Source organism: Chiloscyllium plagiosum, chromosome 1, assembly GCF_004010195.1.
Source record: "Chiloscyllium plagiosum isolate BGI_BamShark_2017 chromosome 1, ASM401019v2, whole genome shotgun sequence".
Taxonomy (NCBI): domain Eukaryota; kingdom Metazoa; phylum Chordata; class Chondrichthyes; order Orectolobiformes; family Hemiscylliidae; genus Chiloscyllium; species Chiloscyllium plagiosum.
The window spans coordinates 86,837,335-86,853,015 of NC_057710.1; the positions used below are offsets into that span (position 1 = coordinate 86,837,335).

Below are 15,681 nucleotides of genomic sequence, written 5' to 3' on the forward strand. Positions count from 1 at the left end.
TCCAGGATAAGTGCATGCTGTCTATGATGCCGGAGCCTGAGGAAATCCAAGGCAGAGGATTGACGTCAGTGGGAAACAAGGAAAGGTGGAAGTCAGGCTGTCATTCACTGTCATTTGCTTTTTCCCCAAGCAATAGAAACTAAAATTGTCTAAATGATATCCGGCCTGTCTAATTAGATAAGGCTAAAGGAATCAAATGCCAAGGATTAAAGGGGTTGGTACCAACTGGAATTGTTTCAGACTTCTCCAGCCCTTGTTAAATTATTATAGCTGCTCACATTTGTTTGCTCATGAGTTTTGAAAGAAAATTGGCATCCAAATTTACGAGGACTGGAAGGCAGAGGACCTCTGATGGGAAGTTGCATACAACTATTTACAAAACGTGGGTGATGTCTTCACACTAGCTATTTAAAGTAAACAAAGGAGTATAAAACATATCTGCCATACTTTGTTAAACACAAGAAAAGAATGCACTGCTAAATAGCACAGGCTCCATCATCACTATCATCTCAGCAGTAGTTTGTGACATGACAGTTCCTAGTCTGATACTAAATTGTCAAAGGAATTCTGCATGCAGAGGCCGTGTGTACATTACTAGCAAAATGGAATCCCTGTGTGTTGGTTCTGTATGTGACCAGCAACATGTTTCATAGCAAGCTCAATATAACCAAGCAAATGGAATACATATTAGCTCCCAGATTAAGGAATGATGTCTGGAACAAGGACTTTTTAAAAACTATTTCTAATAGGATATATTTAATGGTGCCTGTGAACTAGTTCAAGGTCATGTGAAGTCACAGAAATCAGTTCCACATTAAAACACATAGCTGCAAAAAAACCAGTGGTGGATTCACAAATTATGTTTATTTCTGAGAGACTGCACATCCTGATGGATTTTACTAAGGTTCTAGGAATCTGCCCTGATATCAGGTTCAACACCAGAGTTTCGTAAAACTAGGTATTGAGACACCGACAAAGTGGTGACGCGTAAGTCTAGCAAAACCTGCAAGTTTAATGAACACAACATAATTCTTTCACAATAACTGCATTCTTTATTTAAACATTTCTGTAAAAAACAATATTCCAAATTCTATCATGAATAACCATACAGTAGCTGTATAAGTATTAAAAATGCAAAGGTCAATTAATCCATCAGAGGCAAATCTTCCTTTGCCATTGAATCATCCACACTTCTTTGCTGTTGATAGTATTTTACATTTACTAAGAAGCAAGTCGGATCAGTGGCCAGAATTTATTATCGGCAATAAATGCGAGCAATATTCTCCATCTGATCACCCATCACAGAGCAGCAGTGAATTTATTATTTTGACAGTATTGGACTAGAGAGGCTATCCTAAAAGAATATATGAGTGGACAAGACCACAAATTGACTGCACAGATGTCCTGGGCTACTGAGCTGGGCAGCGGAGATTCTGATAAGTTAACTCCACATTTTTCCTGGTACCATTCCATAATAAACTGTATACAACTACAACTTGGCTGTCAACAGATCAGTACCTGTGCCAATCTAAAAACAAAAGCAAATGATAAAGCGAAATCCATTTGCTGGCAACCACTGATCAGCCAGCTTCTGGCAAACATCGAAAAATTTTGATTTACTTCGTTAATTTGCAGGTTGGTTGATGAAAATTCATTTTTAAGAACATGCATGTTTCAGACAGAACTCTTAATGGAAGTTCTATAACACTGTCCTGGTAAAAATGTTCGTGTAAATATCCAAACACTGCAGTTGTCATATTGGACTAATTGTAATGTAATCAGGTCACAGGAGGGAAGATACAATGAAACATGTTTATGGATCAGCAGCATCAGTGGAAATGAAAGTCAGGGGAAAAGCAAAATAGATGATTTATTATTGCCTGCTTTGTACCAGTGCCCAAAATATATTTCATAATATGTAGCAAACATCAATTATTTATTTTTCAGTTCTTCCTCAAATAATCCATCTGAAAACTGTGGCTTGAAGGATGTTACTACACAAATCGACTTGATATTCAACAGTCTTTTTTTGTCTGTTATTCAGCAAAGAATTTAAACATCATTAAGATAATGAGCGCACACGTTTATACAAATGTGTTAATGTTAACAAGAGTGTCCTGTGCAAACATTGATTCTGAAACCTATTAATACATTCCTATTTGAATTCCACTCAGCAATAGTTTACCTAACATATTTTCTAAGCTATAAATCTGGATATTTTCTAATAAACTGTAGTCTAAGTTAATTATCATCACATACACAAATATTGAAACACATGTAGGAACTTGTAAAATGGACCTGAAAGGAGAAAGATCTTAAGTGCAGAATTATACACGATACTTAATTTTCATAAATAGTATAATAAAATGAACAGTATAGCATCACTGCAGTATTAATGATGCTGGATCCTTACACAATATTATTTTAAGGTGTCACTGACTTCCTGCAACACTCTGGAATGGTACATCTGTCCTAGAATTTCCCCCAAAAAAGCGATTACTGCCAGTTCTAGAAAAATAAGTGACCTGAAAACTCTTAAATCTTGCAACAGCCCCATTTATTAAAAGTTTAAAAAGAAATAAAATAAGATTCATCACATATAAGTTATCTTTCTGGACACATGCAATAAAAATGTAGAATAAATCCCAAATAAAAGCAAATACAGCAGATGTTAGCGATCTGAATGAAAATAGAAAGTCTGGAGAAACTCTACAGGTCTGTTGAGAGAAAAACAAAGTTAATCATATAAGACTTCTTCTTACTTGTTCCTGTTATTCCTCTTCAGAATCAGAAGATCACAGCAACAACCTACTCTTTAGTTACATCAGACAGTTTTCTGTAGCTTACTGGCTCCATAGAAATTGCCTCATTAGGTTAATAATGGGTTTACCTCAGGCTTCATCATTAAGGCACATTGATTGACACATCCAAATTTCTAAGCCAATCTTTGTTCCAGAGATATTTATAAATCAATGATCCACATTTAAAAGCAACATTCATCTAAACATTTTGTCAGGAGGGCCTGCATCTTTAAAATCAGAATGAATCACTATTTGACTCGTCCAATAAATTGTAAATATAAGCATACATCGTACATACATTCTACAATCATACCCATAATTTAGTAATTCACACTAAGATTGTGCCTTAAAGGTATAGGATGTAACTTATGAATATACATTCCAGCTAAGGAATTTTGTCTTTTAGGTTCTTATTTGTTACATTGGGCATTAAGGTGAATAAACCCTGTAGTCTGCTCCCCTCATTCATTTCACTAGCAATAATAAAAACTGACTAAATCTCTTTGACTATTTTAGATAAATTATTTCATTTTTAAGGTGATTGATGAATTGCTATTTGCTTCCAAAGACAGACATATGACACATGCACATTCAGATATGAGTTCAATGATCTGTAATGTGGTTACAACTCGGTGGCGCAACCTACATTGTTGGGCAAACAAAATATGCTGTTTACTAACTTACCAATGCCTTAAAGCAAATGCAATCAGTACAATAACATTACATATTCAGAAATAGTTTTCCACTGCATGCACATATTGCAATTACTCTTCCCTTAAGCTAGCAAAACCTTACCAGTTTGTATGGTTGCAGTTTTTGTGCAAAGCTTAGTAAAACAAAACTGCTAGATGGAATTTGAAACTAACTTCCTTAAACTATAACAACTTAATTGAAGATAATTAGCCTTTGTCACTGTACATACGAAAAAAAGAATGAAAAGGCGCCTTACGATTCAATTTCTGTAATCTTGCAAATACCTTCAGTAGATATCAGCAAACATGTTACGCAATTTTGACTGATAATGGTGTGAAACAACATCTATGTTAACTTGTCCTCTTGGCAAGATTTGTACCATTGTTCACTCTCACCTCTTGTCAACCTTGACAACATATGCCAGTAGATAACATTAATATGTGGCTACACACTTGGAAGAGGAATTCCTCATTTATTTCAGAATGTAGTGCAGTTTTATCAAAACTATAAATTAAGAAGGCGAAATATTTCAATCCCAAGTTGCAAAGCACTCATTGACTATTCCTATTTCACTCTCTGAGATCATGTTCAACTATTATCATTAATAAGGGAGGATAATATTGCTACCGTATTGTCCAATACGGTAGCAATATTATCCTCCCTTATTAATGATAATAGTTTATTTCCCCTTTCTTATGCATGCTGATAAAAAATGCCTTAAATGTTACTCAGTAAAACTGTAACTTTGTGTCTGTAGAGATTTGTGTATGAGTGTAGTGCTCATCAAGGCAAGAGATGAAGCAAGTTGGAGAATATCTGACATTCTGAGTTTTGCATTTGCTCAGTTTGTTTGCCATTTCTCTGAATTACTGCATTTATGTAAGATTTCCGATTCGGCATTAGGGTCAGTCACTGCAGTACTGGAGCCAGAAAATTTAGCTAAAATAGAATGTACATCTGTAATCAACTGTAGAGTCTTGAACTCTCTGTGTTGCTTTTTACATATGATTGTGTAATTGTAATAATGTCAATAAACACTGACAGTGAAGATCATATTAATAACATATTAGTGCACTCTGTTCTCACCCACATGGTTAGACTGAGTAGTGAACTGAGGCATTTAATTGTTCTGGAATCAACTCAGTAATAGAACATGTTAGAACATTAAAAAATTGCATAAATCAGAAAATAAAAGGTAGGTTTCTAAAAGAGGCAATTCTGCCTTTCCATTGATGCTACATATCCTTCCATCTTAAAACCTAGCTGGTTGCCTAGCACTTTCTATAAATTCAGTATCTTCATTAACGATTTAACAGATAAATTAGCTAAATCAACACAATCTTGCTTTTATCCAAATATTCATTGCAGCAAAATAAATGATGGACACAATTGTATATAATTCAAAAATAAAAATTTGAAATGGCATTTTCTACAAAATTAGAAGCATTACATGTGAGAAAAACACTCTCAAAGAGTCTTGCAGCAATAGAAAACAATCACTCTGGTGTATGCTAAACCAGACAATATAACTTAGCCACACAGGACTACAGCACAGCAGTTTCCAAGTAAATACATGATTTCAACATATATAAATGTTAATAAAATCTACATTCAGTCATTTGTCTGTATATTAGCTTCAGCAGGGTGTAAGTAGTTTGGATTTTGATTCAAAATCAATTTTGCATGTGTTTGTTTTCATCTTCAAAGAACACATCGTCATTCATTAGCAGTGGTTGGTCAGAAGCGTTGCTGCTGCCGGCTGAATTTAGACGTGAGGAGTGGCTGGGGAATTTCAGCCTGATGGTAAAATTTGACTCCAAGTTGGAATATTTCTGTCAGCACAAGGACAAAAATGGATTCATCAGTCAATGTCACGTATCTTTATATCTGCTGTATGTGACTTTACTTTTCCTTTAGAAAATAAAATGCTGACTGCCCTGTTTGGTTTTGCTTTTAGAACCTTGCCTGCGTTTTTGGCTGCTGATTTTGAAAATGCTGGTGGGACACTAAATTGCTTTATGGGGATATTTTAAAACCATTTAACTTAAGGGAGTCTGTTTGTGTGTGTGTGTATGTATTTCTCTGTCTTTCTATCTGTTTCATCACATGTATGTCTTTAACCTCTTGCTGTGAGTTGTCTAAGCTATTCAGGAGTTCCAATCCTGAGAGAATACATGGGTAAAACTGACAGACTGGTTAGTAATGTTTGCTGTGACCTACAGTGATATGTGGCTTTCAAATCTATATGAGAAAACGGTGGGAGAGAGCCACAGAAGTGAATCAAAGTTATCTATCTTTCTATGTTCATAATACTTACTCAACTTAAAACTGTAGTGATCAAATCTCTACTTATCAACTTAGGTTGTCACTGAGGTGAGAATTATCCTTATTGGTTCGCAAATTGCATTTTTACCAGAAATATGAATAGTTAAGTTCAGAGAAAAGTTATTGTGACTGTGCACAAGAAAATGCATTCCAATCCAGGGGCTTATGCCCGAAACGTCGATTCTCCTGCTCCTCAGATGATGCCTGGCCTGCTGTGTTTTTCCAGCACCACATTTTTCAACTCTGGTACTCCAGCATCTGCAGTCCTCACTTTCTCCTATGTCGCCCATTTAAGCCAGACCAGGATGGCTGTTCCCTTCCCTAAATGCCATTACTGAACCCCCAGCTGGATTGCTCCCTAACAAACTCATCACCATTTATTAGACTTCTAACTCCAGACTTCAAATTCCACTACCTCCTGTAGTAGGATTTGAATCCAAATCCCCAGAACATACCTGAGACCATCAGTCCAGTGATAATACCAGTAGGCCATTGCCTCCCCATAGGAAGTGAGGAAGTTAGATTTGCATCACCTAACCACTGATCAACACTGGATTCTGGTTCCAGTGTTGACATGACAGTGTTCTAAATCACTGTACCAGTTTCCCTTACATACTGTAGGATGCAATGAGAGCTTGTCAACTGCCATAGTCACAATGTAAATGAATTTGAAAGGAACAGATCAAAAATGAAATGAGTATTAGATAATGCATTAAGGTCTATTGCAAAGCCTAAATATAATAGTAATATTAATGAGTGGTACTTGCACATTTAATGGTTGCAGTGGGCAATGGTACATTATGAAAATGTGCCTATTGTGCAGGATTTTATTTAAAGATGAAGGCTTATAGAAGAAGACTGCTCCCTGCTAGACCTGGTGGATGTGCAGTAACAGGGGCAATGAGGGTCACCCACTGTCTGAATTTCTTTCCAGAACACCACAAGACATCTTGAGAGTCCTGCAGATGACTGTACATAAATACATAAGGCAAGTGATGGATGGGTCATTTACCAGGGCTGGGAGTTTTTACCTTTCCTTGTAACTTGTCAGAATGACCAGGCAGTCAAATTGACAGCTTTGGCTGATTCAGATGCTATTGATTCATATACCTGCCAATGACAGCACTAGCAGAGTAACCAGAGTTTTTATAGTCCACATTGTATTGGTGTGAAGCGAGTGCAGCTGCAACTAGAGGTTCATTGAAATCTGCATGGCATTCCCTGGGCACTATCCCCATACTGTCATACAGCAGCAGTCCAACATGTTCGACCTGTACATTTCAGAAAACAAACTAATGGACTGGCTCATAGGAATCAACCATTTAAACTCAGCTCATAACAGAACCCCAGCAATGAGATGCAGGACCATGACAGTGTGCACAACATGACCAACAAATATGCCATAGAACAAACCATAAGAATGCTAAAGATGTGTGTTAGGTGTTTGATAAATCTGGGGCACCTTCAGCACTTGTCATTGAATGTCTTCAGAATATTGATGATGTGCTGAGAGCCGCACAACATTGCACTGTGGAGAGGAACCTAGCAGGAGGACGAGGGGGAGACTCATCACTCATCTTCTGATGAAGGAAACCTAGAGGATGAGGAGCAGGAGGAAGATGAAGATAGGGCCCACAACTCCAGAAAAGCATTTTACATGGATGTCTGGATGCCAGGATGCTTTAATATCTGAAAAGTTTATCCAGTGTAAAATACAAGAAATGCAATTCTTCAATTTGTTCCTCGGGCCACTCCTTTTGCAATAAAATGAAGTCCCTCGACCATTGATCCATTGTTTGCATATCCAACACTTATTGTACCATTTATTGACATTTACCACCAAATCAGTGAAATGGTACTTGGGATAATGGCAAAGAAATGGAAGCAGCACTAGCGAATAAATTCAGAGAAGTCTTATGAGAAAAGGAAATTTCTTTAACTTAAGTTTCCTAATGCTGCTGTCTGATGCATCAGAAAAATGGCAGACAAGCGAAATAAGTACCTCATGTAGATATTTCACATAGGAAGACCTAAGATGTCTCCCTGAAATAATTGAGATTGAAGGTTCTGTGATCTCAGCGATGATAGTGTAGGCTGCACAGATTCCTGCCTTCACTGTTGACCTAGGCTCCCCAGCTTTAATAGCCCCTGAGAGCTCTGCTCGAGATGGTACCATCTGCATTTATGGGATATGCAGAGCAGTCTCAGCTTTCAGCAATGAAGTTCCATATTGTCTGAGGGGGACAGTGGCTGAGAAGTTTAGGTACCTTAAACAGAGTTCCATCTTCAACGTCCCTTTTCACCATTATCCTTCTCATGGGCCAGTACCACTCTAGTCCTATCATTCGGCTTGAGGCCAGCCAGGGAAAATCAATGATATTTTAAAACACTGCCCCATTGAGGATACCCTCTATTGTGATGTGTGCCATGAACACCATGGTGAAGAGAACAGATTTCAGATAGATTTAGCAAACCAAAACTGGGCATCGAAGAGATGCTATGGGCCATTAGCAGCAACAGAATTGTATTCTTTAACAATCTGTAACCTCATGGCCCTGAATATCCCCCACTCTACCTTTATCATCACAAACAAAATAGAAATTGCTGAAAAAGTTCAGCAGGTCTAGCAGCACCTGTGGAGAGAAATCAGAGTTAATGTTTCAGGAACTGGACTAGCAGAGTTAACTCTGATTTCTCTGCACAGACGCTGCTAGACCTGCTGAGATTTTCCAGCAATTTCTGCTTTTGTTTCTAACTTCCAGCATCCAAAGTTATAGAGTCATAAAGATGAACAGCAAAAAAACAGACTCTTCGGTCCAACTCGTCCATGCCAACCAGATATCCCAACCCAATCTAGTCCCACCTGCCAGCACCCAGCCCATATCCCTCCAAACCCTTCCTATTCAGACACCTATACAGATGTCATTTAAATGTTGCAATTGTACTAGCCTCCACCACTCCCTCTAGCAGCTCATTCCATACACACACCACCCTCTGCATGAAAGGGTTGCCCCTTAGGTCTCTTTTATACCTTTCCTCTCTCACCCTAAACCTATGCCCTCTAGTTCTGGACCCCCCACCCCCACCCCAAGGAAAAGACCTTGTCTAATCATCCTATCAATGCCCCTCATGATTTTATAAACCTCCATAAGGTCACCCCTCAGCGTCCGACACTCCAGAGAAAACAGCCCGAACCTATTCACCCTCTCCCTATAGCTCAAATCCTCCAACCCTGGCAAGATCTTTTTAAATCTTTTCTGAACCCTTTCAAGTTTCACAACATCTTGCCGATAGGAAGGAGACCAGAACTGCACGCAATATTCCAAAAGTGGCCCAACCAATGTCCCGTACAGCCGCAACATGACCTCCTAACTCCTGTACTCAATACTCTGACCAATAGAGGAAAGCATAACAAACGCCTTCTTCACTATCCTATCTACCTGCGACTCCACTTTCAAGGAGCTATGAACCTGCTTTCCAAGGTCTCTTTGTTCAGCAACATTCCCTTGGACCTTACTATGAAGTGTATTAGTCCTGCTAAGATTTGCTTTCCCAAAATGCAGCACCTCACATTTATCTAAATTAAACTCTATCTGCCACTTCTCAGCCCATTGGCCCAACTGATCAAGATCCTGTTGTAATCTGATCTAAGCTTCTTCGCTGTCCACTACACCTCCAATTTTGGTGTCATCTGCAAATTTACTAACTGTACCTCTTATGCTCGCACTCAAATCATTTATATAAATTATGAAAAGTAGTGGACCCAGCACCGAACTTGGTGGCACTCCACAGGTCACAGTTCTTTTGTTTTTTTATCTACCATTACCATCAGGCCAGAGAATCACTCTTCAGTGAGGAGGGCATGCCAAAAACAGTAACAGCATATCTAAAAATTGAATTTTAACTACAACACAGCTGAGCTACCACATAGCATTGCTTGCATGCCATACAGCATTAGTAGGATATGATAGCAGGGCTTAGCCACCCCACAAACAATGGATCAGATCTATGCTCTACATTCCTGTCATTCCAGTCTGACATGATAGTGTATGATTAAACAATTAACAGGAGGAGACAACATAAATATCCTCACTCTTAATGGTGAGGGAGCCCATCAGTGCAAAAAGTCTGCATCTATTTTCAAACAGAAGTGCTGAGTGGAATGAACCAGGATCAAGTTACAGATTAATGTTAAAAAATGCAGAATTAAAGGCCTATTATTAGATCAAAGGAGGAAGCTTATGAGGTTGCCAAAATAAAAGTGGTAAACCCTTATATGGTGGGAAAAGTTTAGAATTAGGATGAGAAGCATGAAATAGATAAAGAAAGAGAGAATAGAATAGGAATGTAGACTAGAAGCAAAACAAAGTAAGAAACATAAACATAGAGCAGAATTCACAACAAGGTAGGTGATTTTTGGCATTTAAAGAAGGAAAGGAGTATGATTTAGTTGCCATTTTAGAAGCATGGCTGGGGTTGACCAGGTCTGGGAACTGAATATTAATAAATATTCAACAAGTGAGAAATACAAGCAAATAGCAAAAATTGCTGAGAATGTGCTTATAAAAAGGAATGCTATCAATGTATTAGTGAGAGAGAAATTTTCATTGGAATTGCAGAATGTAGAGTCCGTTTGGGTGGAGCTAAGAAACAGCAAGGAGCAGAGAACATTGGAGTGAATTATAGGTCATCAAACAGTCGTAGTAATGTGGGGTATGGTAAAACTCAGAATATTTGAATTGTATGCTACAAGGCAATGCACAAATCATGGATGACTTCAATCTACTTATGGAGTAAGTAAATCTAATTAGCATCAAAACTGTGGAGGTAACGTTCCAAATATGTCTGAGATAGTTTCCATTCTGCATGATAGAGATGTAGTTCAATCAGTAACTAGCTTCTTAAATCTCAATAAGAGCAATTATAAAGGCAGCTGAAGGTAAATTGGATGTGTTCAATTGGAAGAATACATTAAAAGGTTTGATGGTGGATAGGCAATAGCTAGCAATTAAAGAATTAATACTTAGTTTTCAAAACATGTGATCCTTTAAGGTGAAAATACCCAACAGGAAATGCAAGAAAGTCATGGCTGAAAAGGGAAATTAAATATATTACTAGATCACAGGAAGAAACTTATGAGGTTGCCAAAATAAACGTGATAAACTTTAAATGATGGGGAAAGTTTAGAATTAGGAGAAGCATGAAATAGATAAAGAAAGAGAGAATAGAATAGGAATGTAAACTAGAAGCAAAAAAAGTAAGCAAGAAACATAAACAATGCTTGTAAAAGCTTCTGTAGGTATATCAAAAGGAAAAGATCAGCAAGAAGAACTGTAGGCCCATTAAAGGCAGAGACAAGAGAATGTCTAATAGAAAACAAGGAAATGGCAGAGAAGCTAAAGAAGTACTTCACACAGATATTTCACATAGGAAGATATAAGATGTCTACCTGAATTAATTGAGTTCGAAAGTTTTGGTGAGAGTGAGAAACTGAAAGTGTTAGTATTATAAAAATATACTAGTGGAGAAATTAACAAGATTGAAAGATGTCAAATCCCCAGGTTCCAATATTTATTCCAGAATGTGGAAAAAAATGACTATATAGTGGATGCATTGGAGATCACCTTTCAAAATTCTACAATTGCTGAAATACTACCTGCAGATTAGAAAGAATACCAGTGTGTAAGAAAGGAATGAAAGTGAAACCAGAGATTTACAGATCTGTTGATCTAATATCATGTGGAATCTTTTATGTAGACTGTGACTATTAGATATTTCAATTATAATTGCATGATTGGTTAGAAAGAACATGGATTTATGTTTGACAAACCTGTTAGCATTTTTTGTGCATGTTACTAGCAACGTCTATCGGCAGAACCAGTGGACGTGGTTGGATTATTGGACGGTTGTTGATAAAGTTTCACAGGAGGTTAGTAAACAAAATTGAAAATGTGTTGCTGGAAAAGCGCAGCAGGTCAGGCAGCATCCAGGGAACAGGAGAATCGATGTTTTGGGCATAAGCCCTTCTCCAGTTAGTAAACAAAAATAAAGCACAGGGGATTGGGGATAATATAGGAACAGGGATAAAGGACTGGTTAACAGGCAGAAAACAGAGTATAAATAAATGGCTAATTCTCAGCATGATAGTCTGTGAACTGCAAAGATCAGTACTTCGGCCCCAATTATTCACAATCTATATCAATGATTCGGATGTGTGAACCAAAAGTAATATTTCCAAATTTGCAGAAAAGACAAAGCTAGGCAGGAATGTGTGTTGTGAGGAAAACACAAAGAAACTGCAGGGGGATTTAGATGGACTGAGTGAATGGCCTGGAGCACGACAGATGAAATATAATGTGGATAAATGTGAAGTTATCTGCTTTGGTAGGGGAAACTAAGGTGCAGACTATTTCTTAAATAGTGCGATATTGGCAATGTTGATTTTCAAAGGGACTTAGGTGCCCTTGCTTATAAGTAAATGAAAACCAACATACATGTGCAGCAAGCAGTTCAAAGCAGTATGATAGTCATTAATACAACAACATTTGAGTCCAGGAGCAAAGAGGTCTTATTTCAATTGTATAGAATAATGGTGAGACCACAGCCGAAGTACCTTGTACTGTTCTGGTCCCCTTACCTAGGGAAGGAGATACCTGCCACAGAGGGAATGCAGTGGACGATCACCATACAGCCATGGAGATGTACAGCAAGGAAACAGACCCTTCAGTCCAACTCGTCCATGCCAACGAGATATCCTAAATTAATCTAGTCCCATTTGCCAGCACTTGACCCATATCTTTCTAAACCCTTCCTATTCATATACCCATTCAGATGCCTTTCAAATGTTGTAATCGTACCAGCTTCCACTACTTCCTCTGGCAGCTCATTCTATACACACACCACCCTCTGCGTGAAAAAGTTGCCCGTTAGGTTCCTTTTAAACCTTTCCTCTCTCACCCTAAACCTATGCCCTCTAGTTCTGGATTTCCCCAACCCAGAGAAAAGACCTTGCCTATTTATCCTACCAATGTCCCTCATAATTTTATAAACCTCTATAAGGTCACTCCTCGGCCTCCAACGCTCCAGGGAAAACAACTGCAACTTACCCAGTCTCTCCCTGTAACCCAAATCCTCCAACCCTGGCAACGTTCTTGCAAATTTTTTTCTGAACCCTTTCAAGTTTCACAACATCCTTCCTACAGGAGGGAGACCAAAATTGTAAGCAATATTCCAAAAGTGGTCTAACCAATATGGACTGATTCCAGGGATGGTGGGACTGCCCTATAAGGAGAGATTAAGGAAACTGGGCCTGTATTCTCTGGAGTTTAGAACCATGAGAATCACTCTCACAACACACATTCCTAGATTTAAAGTAGTAAATAGTAAATTTAAAGTATTGTCCAAAAGAAGCAAGGGTGATGTGAGAAAAAACAGTTCCACACAGTTCATAGTTTGGTTATGTAATGCTTTGCCTGCAAATGCGGTAGAGGCAGGTTCAATTGAGGCATTCAAGAGAGATGAAGTAATTATTTGGATTAAAATGGTGTGCAAGGATACGGGGAAACAAACAGGAGATTGGCATGAGGTAATAATGTTCACTTGAAGAGCCGACGTAGGTACAATAGGTTGGCTGACTTCCTTCTGCACTGCAACAATTCTGTGAATTTACCAAGGCTTCTTTGACAGAACCTTTCAAACCCATGACTATTACCATCTTAAGGATGAGGGCAGCAGATGCATGGGAACACCACCACTTGTAGATTCTTCTGAATGACACTCACCATCTTGACTTGGAAATATATTGCTGTTTCTTCACTGTTGCTGGGTCAAAATCCTGGAACTTCTCTCTAACAGCATTGTGGGTCTATTCACATCAAATGGACTGCAGCAGTTCAAGAATGCAACTCACCATCACCTTCTCAATGGTAACTCAAAGGGAATAAATGCCAGCCCAGCCAGTGACGCCATATACCAGATATGAATTTTTTAAAAATAACCTGGAGACAATGTTCCTGCTGCTCAACAATCTCCTCACCCACCTGCTTGGTGACAGTCATGTTGTTCCTCACACAACTATGAAAATATGCTACCTGCAGCTTGCTCCAGCATGCAAATTTCCAAAAGATTGTAGGGTTGACAGTGAACCATGTGCAGCATTCATCATTGAAACATCCAATTTCCATTTGTATGCTGTTTACTTGAACAAAGTTGAGATCACGTCATTTGTGCAGTTTATGGACATGAAAATCCAGCACTGGATTTTATTTTGGGCCTTTTGTCAGTAGCTTGGGGCAGAAGGGCTGGCAAAATGCCACAGGATCATATTGGCACGGTGCCTGATGTCTTGCTGCCTCTATGCCATGTTGCTAGTAGCAAGAAGATTGTTGGATCAAGTCCAACAAGTGGCAAATTGAGCTACCTCGGGGGCAAGTTCAGAGTCATTTCAGACCAACCTTAAATGGAGCTGCAGCCCCAGCAGCAGCCACTTGAATGCCCATTGCCAGCAATATGGCACCCTGAGTTCTGCTGGTTATAGGAGTGGGATCTTACAGATGCATTTGGCCACAGCAGCTGACCATCTGCTGTCTCAACAAAACTCAGTTCTAAAGGTCAAATTGCTTCAATTCTGTTTTGAGTTTGAAGATTTTGACCCACTAAGTTGACTTTTGGAATTTACTGACATAATGCAACCACAATCCCCCCCCCAGCAACTTCCTTGACCTGGGAATCACCTTCAAGTTAACTCTGGGCCATCTATCTCAAGTAAGCTTGTTATACATTACTTATTCATAAGCTCAAGATTTTCCTTCAGTCTGATATTGACATGATTGCTGTGCTTAAATCAGTAGCCACAGGCAAAAAGCAAGATAGCTTTCAGAATCTGGGAGGAGAAAGTCAAGTTATTTTCATAGCCGTTGAAAATTAGAAGCCCTCAATTATCTCGGGCTATTGGTTGACAATGAATTTTTACCAGTTTTTGTTCTGTTGATATTTAAGCTGTGTTTCCCCTATTAGAAATTGTAACTTTAATTTACTGCTGATGGCAAGCGTTACTCAAACAGGCTGCGGCTGGATATAACTTATCTTGCAACTACCATATTGAGGAAATAACCAACCACTCTCGGTCATATCTGCCCACACATATTGCAGCAACAACACTGCTAGGAGTCACACACTGTCAGTTGCTTACATGTTTGGAGGGCTCTGAAAGCTGCTCTTCAATCATCTCCACGACTTGCTCAAATGTGGGTCTTCTTAAAGCATCAGCATCCCAGCAAGCCTTCATGATCTCATACCTTTGGGATTGAAACATTGTTCAGTGAATGGCAATATTACACGGAAGACAATTACATGAAAGTAGCTGGGTGTAACCCAATGGTTTTCAACAGGACCTAATGAAAATGTGTATTCTTTTCATTCTTTTAGATGTTAAATGAGACAAAAAACAATTACAACTGAAAATTGACCCCTGAGAAAGGTCAAAGGGGATCTGGTTTCATTTTAGGATGAAATTCTTTAGCATGATTTTATAAGACTATATTTTCTCTCCCATTTTTCTAATTTCATCAGTTTACTATTTGCCAAAAGGAGGCCTGTCCTAAGAGTTTATTGAATTAGATTTAGTCTACAGCACAGAAATAGTCCATTGTTTCAACAATTCTGAGGTGGCATGTATGATCTACACGAGGCTTCTCCCATCCCTCTTCACCTAACCTTCTCAGCATATCTTTCTTACTCTCTACTCCCTCACATGCTTATCTAGCTTCTCCTTACAAACATCGATAATACTTAACTCAATTACTCCTCGTGGTAGGGGGTCCACTATTTTATCATTCTTTGGATAAAGGCGTTTCTCTAGAAT

At 38.5% G+C, this 15,681-nt stretch overlaps 1 protein-coding gene across 1 annotated transcript in view; it reads right to left on the reverse strand.

Moving 5' to 3' along the window:
* Positions 1–895: 895 nt before the first annotated feature.
* Positions 896–15,681, reverse strand: part of kita (KIT proto-oncogene, receptor tyrosine kinase a) — a 91,181-nt gene continuing 76,395 nt past the window's right edge. Inside the window, exons 20-21 of the mRNA XM_043690812.1 lie at positions 15,010–15,115; positions 896–5,326 (exon numbers count right to left, since the gene is read on the reverse strand). Of these exons, the coding sequence (XP_043546747.1) occupies positions 5,168–5,326; positions 15,010–15,115 (265 nt within the window). The 3' untranslated portion in view covers positions 896–5,167. The remainder of the gene's footprint in view (positions 5,327–15,009; positions 15,116–15,681) is intronic.